The sequence below is a fragment of the Platalea leucorodia genome (assembly GCF_965183815.1).
Source record: "Platalea leucorodia genome assembly, chromosome: 3".
Classification (NCBI taxonomy): domain Eukaryota; kingdom Metazoa; phylum Chordata; class Aves; order Pelecaniformes; family Threskiornithidae; genus Platalea; species Platalea leucorodia.
In genome coordinates, this window is record NC_138825.1 from 66,442,904 (window position 1) to 66,461,023 (window position 18,120).

General features: G+C 42.7%; 1 protein-coding gene across 6 annotated transcripts in view; it reads right to left on the reverse strand.

Annotated features, from left to right (window-relative positions):
- The window catches only part of LOC309587957 (ectonucleotide pyrophosphatase/phosphodiesterase family member 1-like), a 60,235-nt gene extending 45,012 nt beyond the window's left edge, over nt 1-15,223 (reverse strand). For 4 of the 6 annotated variants that reach the window (XM_082306605.1, XM_082306602.1, XM_082306604.1 and 1 more), the window contains exon 1: nt 15,016-15,223. In XM_082306605.1, coding sequence (XP_082162731.1) covers nt 15,016-15,207 — 192 coding nt within the window. In that variant the 5' untranslated portion in view covers nt 15,208-15,223. Of the gene's footprint in view, nt 1-3,983; nt 4,163-15,015 lie in introns of all 6 variants that reach the window. The other 2 variants (XM_082306603.1, XM_082306606.1) reach the window with 2 other exon arrangements.
- Nucleotides 15,224-18,120: the final 2,897 nt, after the last annotated feature.

Sequence of the window (18,120 nt, forward strand, 5' to 3'; positions counted from 1 at the left end):
TTCTGGAATGTGTAGCATTGAAATTCAGTATTCTGGATTTGTGAGGTGCAAATTATCATAAACCATATTAATCAGCACCAAAAATATTACATATGTAGCATTCATGAAAAAAAAGGAAATTATAGACTGGATCTGATGAAAGTTCGGCCTAGAATTCTGAACCAGACAAGTCTGGAATCTTAGATTATTCAACATAACGTCTAGCAGAGAATTGGGTACTTTTCGAGTTCAAATCTATCTTTGAATTGACAGGAAAAGAAGGAAAATAATAAAAGAACAAGGGAAAAAAATCTGGCATTATCAATGCACCTAGATACACTAAAACTGATAGAAAGGTGCAAGTCTCCATTAACACAGCTGTCAAGAATGAACACAACTCCACAGCTCTGTACTTGCCTTTTTTTTTTTTTTTTTTTTAAACAGCATACTAACATGCAGTATCAACAACATTTTCTGTTAAGTCAATATCAACAGTATAATCTTCCATGTAAATTGTTCTGGACCTTTGAAATCTTCCATGTGAAGTATCACCTAGATAAGAGCAGGTGCACAGCTAGGTAGGTGGCACATCAGATACAAGATGTCAAAGCCCAGCAAAATCAGTGGAGAGAGCAAAACCTGTTATTGTCCTTTTAGCTTATATATTATTATTCAGAAATTACAAATTGATTTTAAAAAGCCAACTTGAAAACATCTTATTTCAGGGTGACAATACATTGCTTCTCCACTCCCACCAGGCCCTGCTACTAAGATCAAAGCATTGAAAGTCCTCTGATATGTAACCACAAACATGCTCTAAAACTAACAAAAAACACATCTACTCTATCTGTAGGAGCTTTATTCCCATATCTTCAAATAGCCACAAGACCTATGGGACTTATGCCACCTAAGGCATCCTTGTAATGAAAACACATTGCAGTGCCACTAAATGGACTATGAATATTCCCTTGTGGAGCTTCAGTGTAGGCAACGCATGTTTAAAAACCAGGAATTTAATTGTGACACCAAATTAATGTAAAAAATAAAACCCACTCCAAAGTGGTAGTGTTCGAATACTTCCCAGCTAAAATTGGTACATCCTCACTAAAGTTCTCACAAATAATTCCTGAGATGTTTGGCACCAAATGTTACAAAAATCACAGTTTTGTATTGCATTCCAGGTTTTCCATTTTACACTTTAATGAACATAATTAATTCCAACAAGCAAAAACATGAAAGGATTATGTTCACTGAGGCATATGAATGTTCTTTTGGGTAGGAAATACTACAAAATGGTAATGCTACTTGATGCAATAGTGCAACTTGTGTTTCCTGCAAGCAATACTCTGGAAACCTCACAGCATCACAAACCACAGCATACTACAAATGCTTTCTCTGTCTCTACTACGAATCAGTTCTGCTCTCAAATTTCTTATATATACACAAGGCAAAACATGGTCCAGGTCCTTACGTGGTATACTAGGTCCATCTATAATAAATGAAGATCTGGGTATTTCTATTGACTTATTACATTCAAGCCTTTGCTGCCTTAACATTAGTCCCACTAGCTTAAATTTTAGTCTTAAAAAAAATTTTACTGCAAAATACTAAAGCGTGTGTCATCCCCTCCCCCCCTCCTTTTTTTGTCCTTTCTTTCTTTCTTCAATGCTTAATAAAGAAGATTCACAAAAATGGTAAGCTTAGAGGTACAGCATTTGACAATATTCTGGGACAGCCAACTCTAATCTAGTTGTAATTGCAGCTTAGTGCTTAAGGCTTTGAATCAAAGCTTTATCTTGAGCCTGAATGACTTCAGTCATGTGGATATTATCCACACGAACGGCAGAAATGTTCAGCTGGAACAATGTGGAGCAACTAATACTGGCCAACAGCAGCAGCAGTCGTGACCAGGCACAGCAAGAGGTGTTCCACTAGTAGTGGACCTATTGTCAGTGCAAGGGCTCTAAGATTATCAGCTCTGCAGATAACGAGGAATATTCAAGCTAGCTTTAACGGTCGCCCAGGTACAGAAAGTCATCTCACTGCTGCAGCCCAAATATGGACTAATTTACTTTGCTTATACAGCAAATATGGGGCCTCACTGCAGTAGGCAGGTTAATATTACCTGAACTATTTTGCATACAGGTAGCTCAGGTTTAGGATACTGCAGTCTGCTGTGTAAAGATTATATATTTTTTTTTAATCTAAATAAAGACAAGTAGCTGCACGTATAGTTTAAGGTTCACTATCAAGAACCTTGTTAAAACCCAGCAGCATCCTGCTGCAAGGATCAGACTCAAATTTCTAGCTACTACCACACTGTCAACCTAATGCCTGCCTTCAAGGTTTAGCCTGTCTTTTTAAACAAAAGGAGAAAATGTTACCCATTCTCTCTCTCTCTCTCTCCCCCCCCGATATTCTTCCCCTCAAAAGAGAAAGCAAGAATTGAGAAAAAGATGCAATTAAGAAAGACTATGGGAATCCAACATTTAGTAGAAAGGCAAATAAAATTAAAGAACTTGGCTTTGTTATGCACAAAAATGGCACATGAACTTTTTATGGTCTGTAACTTGAGAGATTGCTAGAACAAAATGTAAGATTTTGTTTTAATACAATATCTGAGAAAAGGTTTTAAACCAGCACAGTAACAACTGCAGAGAAGAAAGTGTCCTTTTTTGTTTTAAAAATATTTTTTAGAAAGTTTGTTTTGGAATCAAAAAACATTGTCATCTAGGGACGAATCTCTGTCCCATCACTGCTTCCTTTACGTGGGAGGAAGCAATAAAAGCTTTGCTTTGTAAACATTATAGTGGTCGAGAATAGGTGGTTGAGTGTCTGGAAAACTGCAATCCTGAAAACATTTCAAAAGCCTCTTATTTTGAGCTGGGCAGATGGAAATATGGTAACATGGTTAGAGAGCAGAATCATTTCCGTCACTCCTCTCTAGAACTGCAGCTGAAAAGAATTTGTCAGCAGTAATTTCGGGGAGCTGGTGGAAGGGCCACAGAGCCAGCAAGCGCACAGGCTGCAGACACTGGATCCCAAAAAGATTGGTCAACTGCACAGGTCTCAGCGACATACAGAGAAATCTCTCACCAGCCTTAGCTACTGTCACCTTTCCTTTGCTATCGTATTTCACTCTTCCTCTAGAGAGTCGGTACTCCTGTCCCTTTCTCTTCACTCTTTCCTAGCTCTGTCCATCTCCCCTACTCCCCCTCTACTCTTCTATTCTGCACTTTCTCTGGCAAAGAATGCATTGATATTTCTTCTAAGGAATAATCATTCTGAATTAAGTTTCTTTCTGTGTTGATCTTCCTCACTCTTTGCCTACCATGTACTCCGTTGCTTTCCATCTTCCTTTCTTCATCCCTGGTGTTCCACGGCCAACAAAACCCATCACTCCAAGGTTTAAGGCACATCCATTAAAAATTACGCAATTAACAAAGAAGCAATGCAAAGTAGTGGTTTTCCATTCTAATTTCCATGATTGACTCTCACAGTTGTGTCATGTCTATCCATGAAGGAAGAACGTCTAGACTGGGTCTGTAATGCCAGTATTACAAAAACCCATGGAATTTTCCAAAACCACTGGGATCCATGAAGGTCATACTATATTTTCACTGTTTTATGCACCTAGAATAGATGACTAATGACCTGGGCCTTAACCCTGAAATATCTTTGAGAAAGAATTTCGTCTGCAAAAGTGTAAAGAACACAGTAATAAATAATGAATTTCAAGTAAGAAGAGAGTCACCATCTTCGGTCTTTAAAAGAGCATCATTAAAAATGCAGAAAGCATAATGTACAGAGGGGACAAAAAAAAAAACCACCACAAAAAAATCAAAAACACCTTATCTACACTTGCCAGGGCCAGTGGAACACTTACTCACACTTGTAAAAGTTATTTTTAAACAGGGATTACCCCCAACAGCTCAGTTTTATTCAAAAGCAGGGGTTACTTAATAAAGTTTACTAAACTGAAAGGAGGTGGATACTTCACTCACATCAGCACAACTGTTATCAGCACTGAAGCAAGCGCACCACCTCCTTCTTGCACCACTTATCTCTTCTTTCCACATTTGTAAATACTCTTCTGCTCTTCAAAGACTTGCTTCTGTTGATCCACATTCCACACCTAGAGCCCATGAGGAGGAGGAGAGGAGCTGCTGAGGCTGTCGGGTCCCTGTTGTCCAGAAACACTGAAGGTGACTGAATTATCCTGAAGTCACTGGATGGAAAAGCTGGAGCTTGCACCCAGCTTGCACCCACCCTTTTCGGAGCTGAAAAAAAGATTTACTCTAAAAATGTATAGGGCTTATTGTTTTTCTTCTCAAACCAGCACGTAGAAGGTCTACTCTTGCTGTTTCTACTGAATGTTCTCAAGACTGTTATTACATACTTTTGCAACCTAAGGTCATTCAAAGGACAAGAATGTTTTAAAGGTAGCTCGAGCCACTCTAAGATATTATAAGAAGCCTTCACAGAGCTTACCAAAGAGTGATAACTGTTCATTTAGCAGGGAATTATCAGCAGAAAACATTATCGTACTATACCTCTCTAAATACCTTCCAAAACTATTCAAGCATCTGGTTTTTAACAAGAAAGAGACAAGAAGATACAACAGAGTTAGCACCTGTCAGCTAGGATCTAAAATATTTTTCTTATTTGTTGTTTGTCCAACTGTATAGGTACATATTCTCCTGAAAGGCATTAACACATGAGCTGTTATCAAAGCATACACATTTCACCCCTGGCAGTTTTGTTTTTCAATGCATTTTACACCATGGGAGAATTTAGAGAGAAACTAAAATGCAACTGTATGCTAGCCAAAGAGAAGAGGAAATATAACTTCTGCTTAAACTCCCAGAAAAGAGATAGCAGCCGACTCTGCTATTTAATCAGCAGGTAGGTTTTTGTAAAAACCTAAGAATAAACAGGACTGAAAACTGATCTTGATTTATGAGGAAAAAAAGTAAATATTGTACTTGCAAACACAATTCTTTTATTTAGCACAGCAGACTGAACACAGAGAAAAGACCACCGCACGCCATCTGCTTTAGTGGCAACCACATATGAATGCACGGTCACACAGAAAGAGAAGAAACTGTCAGTATTATGCCAGCTCAAAACTTGTCCAAACAAGCTGTGCTTGACTCATGAATAAAAGCAAAACTGAGAAGAAAATATGGCCTTCATGCTCTTCCTACTCCAAAAATCCCTTTTCAAGAATAAAGCTAAAGCTGTTCTGATTTACAGTACTGTCATGAGATTTGTAATAAGAACAGTGTAAAAAGGGGACTGCTTCTACTGGGTACAGACAATACTACAAAATATACCAAGTAAACCCATATTCACCTCCGTTTTTCCGCAGCAGATGCTGCTGCTACTGCCACCATGGCAGCAACAACAGGCTGAGCAGGAAGACACAGCTACCTTAAAGAACAAGTGAAGAAATCCTGTAAAACACTCTAAGAATGTAAGGAGTGTCAAAAATTGCAGATCCACAACAAGGTACAGGAAGAATACAGGACAAATAAGGTTTCAAAGCTATTCACTATGGGTTTTTACTAAGCACACTGATATTGATTACAGGCACATTTTTAGTCCTGACTCCTTTGGCCATTTTCCCCAAAACAAAGGCCAGGGTTGACAAGAGGCCATTATTTATCTCTGCACCCTTTGAATATAGCCCCTCAAAAAACAGAAGGCAGACTTTCAAATTTTGATGCTTCTCAACATGGAAATGTTGTATTTCAGCCAGAAGAGGACTCAAGAACTGACCCACTTGATCATGCCAGAGATAAGAAGGACAATGGAAGATAAACGGCTGGGTTTGATTATTGACTTTTGTGTAAGCAGCCACAACATTGTACTTTTTGTTATTCTATGAACAATAAACAAACAAAAAAATCTTTAACACAAACTTGTGCCCAAATACTACCACATATTAAAAGGCATTTATATAGGTTGATTTGCCTATATGCCATTACACAACAGAAGGACAAGGTTCACACTTACCTGAGTTTCTCCAGTAACGTAAATATTTCATCTTTTCTCATTTCTTCCCATTTCTCCTTAGCTAACTTATTCACTCAGTGTTGAAGAGTTAAACAATAGCCTATTTGCCACAAGTCCTTACTTATACTTTCCATTTACAATAAAATCCACTGATATAAGTACCCTTAAAGGAAACTTTTTATACAGCTGACCTGTGCAACACCTGTACAGAAAAGTATTTTTTGCTTTTCAGTGCAGAAAGTATATTTTTTTTATATTGCTTTGATGTATTTTTTATCCTATTTTCAAAATACCATTCCAGTATTGATCATCATAAAATAGCTTCCCTGAAAATCATATATACTACTGTTTCATTCAAACAGGATGCTACTGCAATGCAGCATATTGCCAAATTCTGTCAGACAGAACATTTTTTAAGACAAGTATTTATCCACTGCCCATAGCACACGGTCACAGTGATGTTTGCCAATATATTAATTTCTAATACCGGCTCCAAAGTAAGAAACTTTTCTAACCTTTCAAGTTTTCAAAGCCTTTAATTTGTTCTACTCCTCCTTTCGACTGAAAGAAACAGAAACGTAGCTTACGTGGCAAGTCAAATCAGAACAACTCGCTCCTTGTATAATTCTACTGATGCTAGTGAAAGAATGCCAAGGAAAAATTTTGAAGAGCAGCAGTTGGAAGGAAGCCTTCCATAATTTGTATATCTTTGGCCTTGCCCAAAATCTAGCAGTTTTAGCACAGCAACTAAGTTGTTCTGAATTCAAGTTAATAATTATCTCTACAGAAAGTCTATCAATTTAAACTATTAATATGTTCCTTACTATTTTGGTATCCGAGAGCCTTGCAGAACTACATTGAGGTGGTGTTCAGACTAAGAGCACACTCCCCCCTCCCAAGAGTTTGGCTGCCTGTGCAGCCACTGGCTGTGCTTGGGGCCAGTTCTTTGACACTGTTTCTGGTGTTGAGAGCACTGTTTGGGAAACCTCAACCAGCCCTGAAGACAACTCATCAACAAAAAGCTGGAAGATGCCTCAGCAGAGTCTCCCCCACCTTGTTTTGGCAGCTGCATATAGCCGTCTCTTGCCTCTGTCCCCTGCCTGAGCTGTGTTACAGCCACGCTGCAGTCATGTCCATCCTGGTCAGGTACTCTGTTGATCCAGACCCTGACTCAAACTCACAGACTTGACTTCGGACTTGCCTCATCACTGTATGCTCCTCTGGCATTCTAGGCTATCGTCTGAATCTGGTTAGCATCCCCAAACCTGCTTTGGTCACTGTGTTCAGGTATGGCAAGACTGTCCCTTGTCAACAAGGCCGCTGTCCATGTCTGCCTTGTTGTCACATCTGGATACAGGTTCACCTTCTCTTTCATCATGACCTGCCCTCATCTAGCGCCTAACAGGTAGACAAAGACTATTACTGCAAAGTTAAAGAAAGGTGACCCTACGGCATGGATTGAGTCAGCGCTCTGAATGCTCAAGCGGGAAGTCTGAGCACACATAACACTAATCACAGCCTCAATCACTCATTTGTTTTAGCTGAAAGGACCAAATGGCTGATTGTGCTGGTTTTGGTTGGGATGGAGTTAATTTTCTTCATAGAAGATAGCATGAGGCTATGTTTTGGATTTGTGCTTGAAAACAGCATTGATAACACAGGGATGTCTTTGTTATTGCTGAGCAGTGCTTACACAGAGTCAAGGCCTTTTCTGCCTCTCACACCACCCCACCAACGAGCAGTCTGGGGGTGCACAAGGAGTTGGGAGGGGACACAGCCAGGACAGCTGACCCCAACTGGCCAAAGGGATGTTCCATACCACATGACATCATGCTTGGCCTATAAAGCTGGGGCGAGGTTCGGAGTGATGCCGTTTGTCTTCCCAAGTAACTGTTACACGTGATGGAGCCCTGCTTCCCTGGAGAGGGCGGAACACCTGCCTACTGATGGGAAGTCGCGAATGAATTCCTTGTTTTGTTTTGTTTGCGTATGCAGCTTTTGCTTTCCCTATTAAACTGTCTTTATCTCAACCCACGAGTTTTCTCACTTTTACCCTTCTGATTCTCTCCCCCATCCCACTGAGGGGGAGTGAGTGACTGCGTGGTGCTTAGTTGCCAGCTGAGCTTAAACCACAACACTGATCCTAGCACACTACAGCCTAATCCATCAGCAGATAGTCTACACTCGAATTCCTAGGCACGACACGGATGTTTTCAGGCAGGCCACCAGCCAGCAGTGTTGACAGAAGGATGCAAGTCACACAGCTGGGTGTACTTCAGCCTGTACCAAGCTCTGCACTCCAGCTGGAGTCCAGGAAGCCAGAAGCATTCACACACTGCACCCTGAGGGGTGACCAAAACCTCCCAGATGGCTTAAATCCTCCAGCTCAGCTACATAAGAGATTATCTTGCAGCCTGTCCTAAACTCCCCGCTGTTTTGTCTATGCTGAAAGCAATTCCTAAATTACCCAGCTTAAAGTGAGCTGAAGTATGCTTAGCAAAGACACAATCACACCTCTGACTGTGGCACAGCTGCACCCAAAGTCAACCTAGCTTGGCAGTAAAATTTACAATGAGTTCTGAGCACAATTATAAACAAAGTTGGTCCCTACTCTCCCTTGGTGAAGATTTTTATAACTGGAATTTTTTGTTGGTTTTAATTTTTATTTTTTTTTTTTTTAAGTATAGACAAAGCCTCAATTCCTGCAAGTGTTTCTTTGGATACTGTTTTTTTTATTTCATATTAGCTTCTGTCATCTAGGATAGGATATGCTGACTAGCTCTGTGAAGTAAAGTGCAAGTAAAGCAAGAATACAAATTAACCCTGGAAACTCTTCAGAGTTAAAATAGCTAAATATTTCTTAGCTTTTTACTGTATGAGAGCAAGATTATGATTTTTGTCTTCAATACCCAGCATGAAGGTACCCACTTGAAGAATAGTAAAGAAATTGTGGGTGTACAGCTCCCTGTGAATGAGAATTATTTGCAAAGTCTTCCTTGAAAAATGAGTTGACTGAAGAGAAACATTAGAAGTTATAATGATCTTAAAATTCACCAAAACCCAAATTTTCTTTTGATGGATTAAATTGGATAACAACGTATTTATTGTATGTATTTATAGCTATAATGGTATTGTAATCAGATGCATTTAAGCAATACCAATAGCAAATGCAGTTAAAAAAAAAAAAAAAATCTTTTGTCAAACACCAGTTTTTCCTGTGTCTTCGGAATTCAAAACAAGCCACCATTGGAGCTGGAGAGCTGTAATGCTGATGGAAGACAGGCAAAACTTACTGTAAAACATGCTCGTTTCCAAACATTGGAATAGAGTTTCCTACAAAATATTAAGATATTGGAGATTGACTAAGAACCGCTTCAATATTTCTGAACGAAAAGTGCTTCAAAGTCTATTTAAACTATGGCCATCCCATCATCGTCATTTTTTATTTCATATTTCACCAAAGGATGTTTGATGTTAAGAAAATGAAATTGCCTAACAGTCAGCCACTTTAATATTACTGTTAAACTGTGTGGAGTTTCTTGGAACACAGAAGTCCCATCTAAGCTCAATCCAGCACTCTCACAGGAGAGAGTAATTTCAACAAGGACTACTTTTTCTTACTGAAAAAGGAAAAAAGGCAAGGCTCATAAAGCAAAACAGTACAAAAAGGGCTGAAATGGAATGATTTGCTGAGGGCCAAAAAAAGATTAGAGGAAAGACTGAACATGGCACCCAGTTCTCCCAAACTCAGGCACAAAGTACAGTGTCCTTAAATCCAGCGCTTAAGAACTGACTGATACCCATAAAAATACCCACAACGAAGTTGGCTGAAGTCAATAACCATGTTCCAAATCACAAGGTTTGGGCACAAACACTTTCCTGTTGTTGTCCTTCCTCTCCTCACATGAGTTATGTTAATTCCTGAGCCTGTATGACAAGCACAAAGGGAAAATCCTTGAGTTTAGAGACAGCTTTCTATGCAGTCCTTCCCCTGGGAATCAAGACCACATTGCAGCAACACAGCAGCAACAGCAGAAGACAGAGGAGTTCATCCGGTGATCACACCCCTCTCAGGAGCCCGAACCCGAGAGCAGAACAAGCTTTTGAAGGGTCTGGGCCAACACACTACTTCGACAAGTCCAACTCATTTCCCGCCTGCTCTCTCACTAACTGCTCCCTATCTTTCCTTCTCCAACAGCAGATGTAGAAGAGAAGGTAAGATTAAATTGACAAGTACATTAAATAAAATAATTAAATAGGTATTTTGCATCTTTTCTGGAGAAGGAATATAGAAATGCATTATTCCAAAAAAGTACTAACCTATACAAAGGTTTGGGCATCCTCAAACATACTTAGTAGGAAAACCAACAGCATTAAAACAACGAAACAGGCATGCAATCTTCCAGACACCTACATGAGAAAAGGTTGTTTCCACACCTTCATCTCCAGGAAGGAAGAAAAAACAAGCCAAACAAAAAAACCAAACAAACAAACCTACAGCTGTCTCCAAAATCCTGACACAGCACACCCATCTTTCCGTGTATGAGGATAAAGTCAGCAACTATGGGTTATTTTGCAAGAAAGTGGTGAAAAACTTTCAGGACTCTTACACAAAAGATCTTGATAGCCAACAGATCTCTCTTCTATAGTTAAACTCTCTCCTGACTGCAGCAATGGCAGATATTAGTTGATGAGAGATACTCTGCCTTGGGCTGAGACTGTCTCACTTATTTATGATTTATGGGGGTTTATGATTCAGATCTTGCACACTAAACTTAATATAGAGACGAATGGACAACTGGAAACAGATTTATAGAATCATAAGCCTAGAGGGGACCTCAAGAGGCTTTTAGTCCAATCTCCTGCCCAAAGTTGGATCAAAACTGAATTCAGACCTGGCTGCTCAGGGCTTTATGCTGTTGAGTCTTGAAAACTTCCAAGGGTGGAGACAACACAATCTCTCTGTGCAACCTGTTCCAACATTTAATTATCCTCATAGTGATTTCTGCCCCCTATATCCAGTAAGAACCTCTTTTGTTTCTATTTATGGCCATTGCCTCATTCTCCCACTGTGCACATCAGTACAGAGTCTGATTCCATCTTCTTGATGACGTCCTTCAAGGTATGGGAAGGCTACTGCTAGGTGTTCCTCACCTAAGCCATCCCATCCCCTGGCTGGACAAGCCCAGGTCCCTCAGCCTCTTCTCACAGGAGAAGAGCTCCAGCCCCAGACCACCTTGGTGGCACTCTGCTGGACTGGCTCCAGTTGGCATCTAACAATTGCCAAGTACAGGGACAGAAAAAAATTCTCTTGGTTTACCAGTCCCTGGATACAGCCCAGCACACTTGACTTTCACTGCTAGATAAAAAGACAGCTGAGGCTACCAAGGATGCCATCTTTATCACAGTATCCTTCACTGGCTTCAGTTTGCAGGTGATTACAAGGCCCTGTCCCATCCACTGCCTTAGTCTGATCCTCAGGCTGATGAAGAGTTCACTAACCATCCCAAAGAAAAGTAACGAAACCTACAGGAGTGCAGCCACATATCCTGGATTGCTTCTCAGTGTATCGGCAACCAGCCGTAAAACACAGAGCAGCTTTCTGGGAGTACACGCTAAGAGTTATGCTGTCTTAATGTGTTAAGTAAAACTATTTTACTTTGCAGGTACTATACAAGTTCTAGCTACCCCCTCAGTGAATTGTACAAGGCAACTGAATAAAAGAAAATTTCAGAAGACTGTTTAGTGTTTGGCACACGCATAAAACACTAGTCTTAAAAAAAGATTGGGCTGCCTTAACAAAAAAAGTACAAGGAAAAAAAATAATCCCAGACTTACAAAATATTTTTAAGTGTATTCCCACAGCATTTTTTAAACCCTCACAATTTATTATCTTTATTCACTCTGAAATGCTTGAGTTACTCTTTAGAGGAGACTAACACACTTTCGATGTCTCAGTCTGGACCTTACCTGGAATTTTTTGGTAATTTTTTTCTAATCAGGAATTCTCAAGTTGCAAAAAGTCCTTAAGAAATTTTCTAACAAAAGTGTCAGTTTAAATGAGTTTTCCAGTTCTGACAAAAAAAGCCTGAAACTGTCAAAAAGAAGCATTGCCTATTTTATTACTTTTTTCCTCAACGTTTCGGCTGTTATAAATGCATGGAAAATTTTATTTTAATGGAATGAGTAATCAGACCAAAATGCAATGCCTGAGAGTCACTAGCAAGCTGGAATAGAAAACCTCAAACCTAAGCAAGAGTTACACTGCTCTTGGGCAGCAGCGTGCTGCTCAGTCGCACAACAGCAGCAGGTGAGCCTGGAGAGACTACAAACAGGCAAACAGCTCGTTGGGCTTTGAGGGACAAAGGTATGAGCACAGAAAATCGGCAAGACTCTAAATGAAAAGGTGTACACAGGAATTACATAAATGGATAAAAGGATCACCATCTCTTATGATTGCTCAAAGTTAGATGTTTTCATTACATTGCCCCAGGGAAGCACCATGGGTTAGTAAATCCCCATGGGCCTGTCCCACCATTTGCAGAATCCTCCCTGTGCAGCAGCAACGGAAGAGCTACCTCATGGTATGAAAACCTACAGCTGAACTTAAAATTATGCCTGCCACAACAAGCGCTGCTAGAAGTGGAGGTGACTTTATACCACTTCCTTACCTACCTATATCCTCCCTCAAACAACATACATTCAGTTAACAACTAAGTACTGCCATGTAACAGAGGCTTCTGGAGCAACCAACAAAACCCATGGGTAGAGTCCACATGGTACAACCTTTTGCACATGGGAACTCTGCAGTTCCTCTGTAATTGGGTAAGGTTGGCTCATGGACAGAAGCTGGGAACATCGAGGTTGTGTTCACAAATTGTACAGACATCTACGGGTGGCAGGCACACGGACAGGAAGAGGGGAAAGCAAGCAAGCCTGTGCTTTCCAGAAAAAAGAAAAAAAGTAATGCAAGTATTCTCTAATCACCAGAAATGCACTTATCAGTTTTTAAAAAAAAAAAAATCAACATAAACTTACCTGAAACCAGATTTTTTTTTTTTTTTAATCTACCCAAATAAAGGAAGCAACGGTATGTACAACTAGGGTAAATGGAGGCAAAGGGAATTTACCTACGTCTAGTTACTTTTATAGTTTCACATTGCACAACCCAAAACACCAAGCAGGTAAGTCTACTCACTTCTTTCTTACATTGGGATGATTATAAATGCATTGGCTTGTGAGAAAGAACAAACTTGCATTTCCAACTCCAGTTTTCCACTTTCTAACATGGTGTTTATGTTTAATATATTCTTGTTTTACTCAATCCAATATCACCTGCACTATTAAGAAAGTTTTTCAAGTTCTCTCTGCATATTCTAAATTATCTCAGTGTCTCCAATAGCTGAAAACAATACTGCATGGTCATTTATATTTAGAAGTTTTAAATTATTTCTGTATGGATGACATACATTTCACTCTGACACTTTAGTCAACACAGGATGAACATTTTGCCAATTCTCAGGGAAGAGCTATGGTTTGGAAATCAAGGACTTCAATTCAGAAGAATAAGTAGCTGCAAACATTTTAACTTGTGCTCAACTCCAGTCTTTAAGCGGTTATGTATCTCTAGCCATTTTGTTGTATTAGAGCCTAAAAACCTCAGAGCAACATTATGTTTTGAGTAATATATGATTATTTTCCACTATTACTACCTATTTCTAAGCCCAAAAAAAGCTGAGCTGTTTTTGCCATCCAACTGCAGTGGCTTTCATGACACCATATAACCTCCCCAGAAGACAAGGTAATGAAATCAGCTACAAACAGCTACCTTTATTTAAGAAGGCTTTTCATCAGAATAGTTGCCAAAAAAACTTCTACATGGAAACTACCATAGACCCTTACATGAATTTTGATTTTTTTTATAATGTTCCAACAAACTTGGAAATGCAACTTACCACCCATTATGTCAAAAAGTACGACCAACATGTAGTCGCTATGATATGGTGAACAGTTCATTTGAAATAGTAAGCAGATTACAAAGCTATAGGTAAATTTGGAAAGGCACCTTGATCCTTATGCTTTAATGCATTGAAAGAGGACTACTTATAGAAATATATATGTAATAAAGTCTGCTGCAGTTCCACCAAAGCTTCCTTCCAAGAATGCCGCAGTTCTTTCACCTTGATAATGATTTCAGCCTCATTACGATCACTCCAGGCAGTCTGGAAGGTCTTATTTTCACATCTCTACAGGGAGGATAATTATAATACAGCAGCGTGGCTAAAACTGGAAAGTGACCTATCTGCTAACAATGGCTTTGGCCACCGGGGCCCCCGAACCAGGGCCAAAAGCAGCTCCAAGCAGCGCCTGGAGACAAACTTTCAATGCACAGTACTTCCAAGTTTTTAATACTTCTTTTGGCTCTTGAACTCTTTTCAGCTTTTCCAGCCACATTTTCCTGTTTTAACCTGTTTTTGTCTTCCCTGGTGTGTCCCCTACACCAAACAGCTAGAACCACACGATGGAAAATGGGACAACCATTAACACTACCGAAGAACCGAGACGATTCAACCTTGAGGGAGTATAAAAAAGTAAAATAAGTCAACTGGAAAAGTACGAACCCCCCTCTTTCAGGCAGGTCGCTGTCTACAAGCAACGACGTAGGCGCAAGCACCCCGCACCTGCCCGAAGCCGGCTCCTGAGGCGGCAGGGAGGGAGGCGGCCCGCAGCGCTGCCGCCCGGGGCACCCTGAGGGGCCGCTGGGGCCGGGGGCGTCTCCCTCTCCCGACGCCGCTCCAGGCCGGCGGGACAGGCGCCCCGGCAGGCTCCGAAGCCCCCGACACGGGCTCCTCTCCCGACCCCGAGGGGCCGGGGAGAGGCTCGCCCGTCCCCAGCCCCGCGGGTCGAAAGCACCTGCCCTCAGCGGCGCCGCTTCCTCACGCACCCGCCGGCGAGGGGAGCCCCGGGGAAGGCCGCCCGCCCGCCCGCCGCCGGCCCCCGCGGCGCCCCGGCCCTTACCAGGGAGAGCACTTTGTAGGTGTTGGGGTCCTTGCTCTTGCCGCCCGGAGCTTTCTCCGGCTCCTCGGCCACCTCCATGGCCGGCAGCATGGGCACGGCCGCAGCCTGCAGCCCGCCGTCAGCCGCCGCTGCCCCGCCGAGGTGGTCCTCACGGCCCTTCCCCGCCGCCGCTTGCCGCCCGTTGCCCTGCATGCTCCCGGCCGCTCTGCCCTCCGCCCGCCGCGGCTATTAATAGCGTGGCGGCCCGGCCCCGCCCCGCCCAGGAGCGCGGCCGCCGGCGGCCCCCGCTCCCCCGCCAGCACCGCCGCCGGCCGCGGCGCGGCGGAGGAAGCGGGCGCTTCCCCTCCTTTCCTCCCTGCCCGGCCCCCGCTTTCCGCCCCCTCCCTGCAGGTGAGGGCGGGCAGGGGAGCCGCGGGGCCCGGGGCCGGCGGAGGGGCGGCGGCAGCTCGCCGTGACATCGCGCCGCTCCAAAACAGCGGCCGGGGGAAGGCGCCGGGCCGTGTTTACGAGGGGGCGCGGAGAAAGTTTCCGCCGCCCGACCCCCGCCGCGGGAAGCGGGCGGAGGCGGCGGCGCGGCCTTCCCCGAAGGCGCCCGGCGGCAGCACAGGTGCGCGCGGGGGCGGGGGGCCGGCCCCGGGGCGGCTTCGCGCCCCGAGCTCTGCTCGCCGGCGCTTTATGGCCTGCCGCGGGTCTCCCCCGCCGGCCGAAGGTGCTCCTCTCCCCGCCTGCCAGCCCGCGCCCCGTCCCGGGAGGGCTCCCTGCCCGCGGCAAGCTCCCACGCGGGGCATCAGGCCGGCCGGGTGCCCGCACAGCCGGGGCGGGAGCTCAGCAGGCAGCTTCAGTGCCCTTCCAGGGGTGATCTCTTCTCGTCTGGGGTGACCTGGGGTTCACTGCCTCCAGGCCAGGCCGTGCCCAGAGGGTGCAGCGGCCTTAGGGTGAAATTCATACGTGGGTATCCTGCTGCGTCTTGTATTTGGACAGGCACCGTGTTGCTCGACGGTATCGCCTCCCACTAGTTCTCGCTAGGCTCAGCCCTGCTGTTTGGCAAGAGAGAGGTGCGCTGTCAGCGTTTTTGCCGACCCTGTCTGCCAGCGGGGAAAGCCGGCTGGGTTGGGGCGCGCAGGTATGGCCGTTCCTGCGGGGACTGGGAGCGCACCGCGCGCCGGCTGGCTCCGGGGAATACCTCGCTCCCCAAGACGTGTGGGAGTGCTCAGTAGCATCAAGGCTTGCAAAGTCCGCGTAAGCTCAAAGTTGCTAAAAGTGCCTCGTTTTCCATTCTTTCTTGAGTTATTATAGTGTGTATAGTTATGTATCTTGGCATTAGATCTACTCTTTCGGTTCTAATGTGATGATGGTTTTGATTTCCTAGGGCTTGAGGAGTCTGTGGTAGATTTATTTTAACGGGCAATGTACTCAGAAAAGAGCGGCACTTGCATAGTTTCTGACAAAATCCCTATTTTCTGAAAAAAGGCTACAATGAAAAGAAAATTTCCTTTGGAAGTGATTTTGATCCCTGTCAAAATGTTGTTGCTCTGTTTTCTATTTCAGCTGAGTTGCACAGTCAAGCTGCCACTACAATTTTCCTTTAAAAATCATTGTAAAGATACAGCATTTACAAAACTGTTGGTCTGTAGTGCTACTGCAGCTCACAGCATATTGAAGGTTACTGCAGAGCTGCCTGCATATGCCCGTTGTCATCTAATGAGGCTCCATAGGTGCAGTCTTGAGAATTTTTACACTAATATCTCACTTAATCACAGAGAAAAGAAAAGGCAACAGAAGCTGTAAGAATCAAGCTGTTGACTCTACAGTCAGTCTCCTTTATTCCAATAATGCAGCGTTTCAAACAACGGTCCAGCTGAGGAGCTGACTTATTATACATTCAAGGATTTTGACATTTGAACTATTAAAAAATGTAAATTGAGCACTGATTGATAATTTTAAGACATAGCCAAATTGGTTTTTTTTTTTCAGTGAGTGTGGTTTTAATAACTAGAGCAACAAGAGGCAGTAACAACCTCACCTTCCCCCCCCCCCCCAAAAAAAATGAAAAGATACTGCAATCACATGGTTTTAAGTTAGAATCTTCTTTTTCTTTCTGTTTCCAGTCACACTGGCATGAAAGAAAATGCATCCCCGCCCCCCCAAAAAAAAAAAAATCAGAGAAAATTAAAAGCTTTCAGGAGTTTTTTTACAAATAATTAAGACTTCATTTTCCATTTTCATGTTTTTATATGTAGAAAGATATTTTCTGATTAATTTTACGAATAAGTCAAATAGAAATCTCCTTTCTTGTCCTGTGTAAGTCATCCACTCAAAAGTTTGGATAGCACACGCTGTGTACTGATGATTCAATGGAAATTATGTATAACTACATGGCAGACAAAAATGTATCTTTTTTCCATAGAAAGAAAGGATATTCTGCATCTGGAGCTAACTTCTGAGTTGCTCATGCAGTAACTATTCATTAACGGTTACTTTTCTATGTATAAATACCCATGAAACACCCTCAATTCTATCATTTCTTTCTGTGTCAATACAAACAGTTAAGGTGCTTCAGGCTAAGCATGGAAAATAATTAACCAGCATGGAAAATAATTAACCTACCAGTGAGAAGTATGCTCATTTCAGCTGACTGACAGGCTGTTGAGGTACTCTAGATGAGGAGAATGGAAAACCAGAAAGGACTGACTTTTGACACTGAAGAAATCAGGTAAAGAGTCGTTTCTGTTGAATACTGGGAGAAGAGACGAAACATTTCCAATGTTAAACTTTCAGAAATCTATAGCTGCTTGATCTCTTTGGGAGGAGATTGTTAAATAGCAGTTGTGGGAAAATAACAGAAGATTGGCGAGGAGGACTGTAAACATGCTCAAGTGACTTGCAGCTGGGGTGTCAAAAAACACATGTATCATGCTAATTTTTGTTTGGCCTTGTGTGCCTGATAAGTAAAACATCTGTGTTTAGATAACATAGGCCTGTGATAGGCTTAGAGGGACCCTATCGAACATGCTTGAGATTCCTGCCCTGCTGTGGGAGAGATCAGAGCGCGGTGGTAAACTACGCCTGCGCGAATCCCTGAAATACAGGCGAAAACGGCAGGTT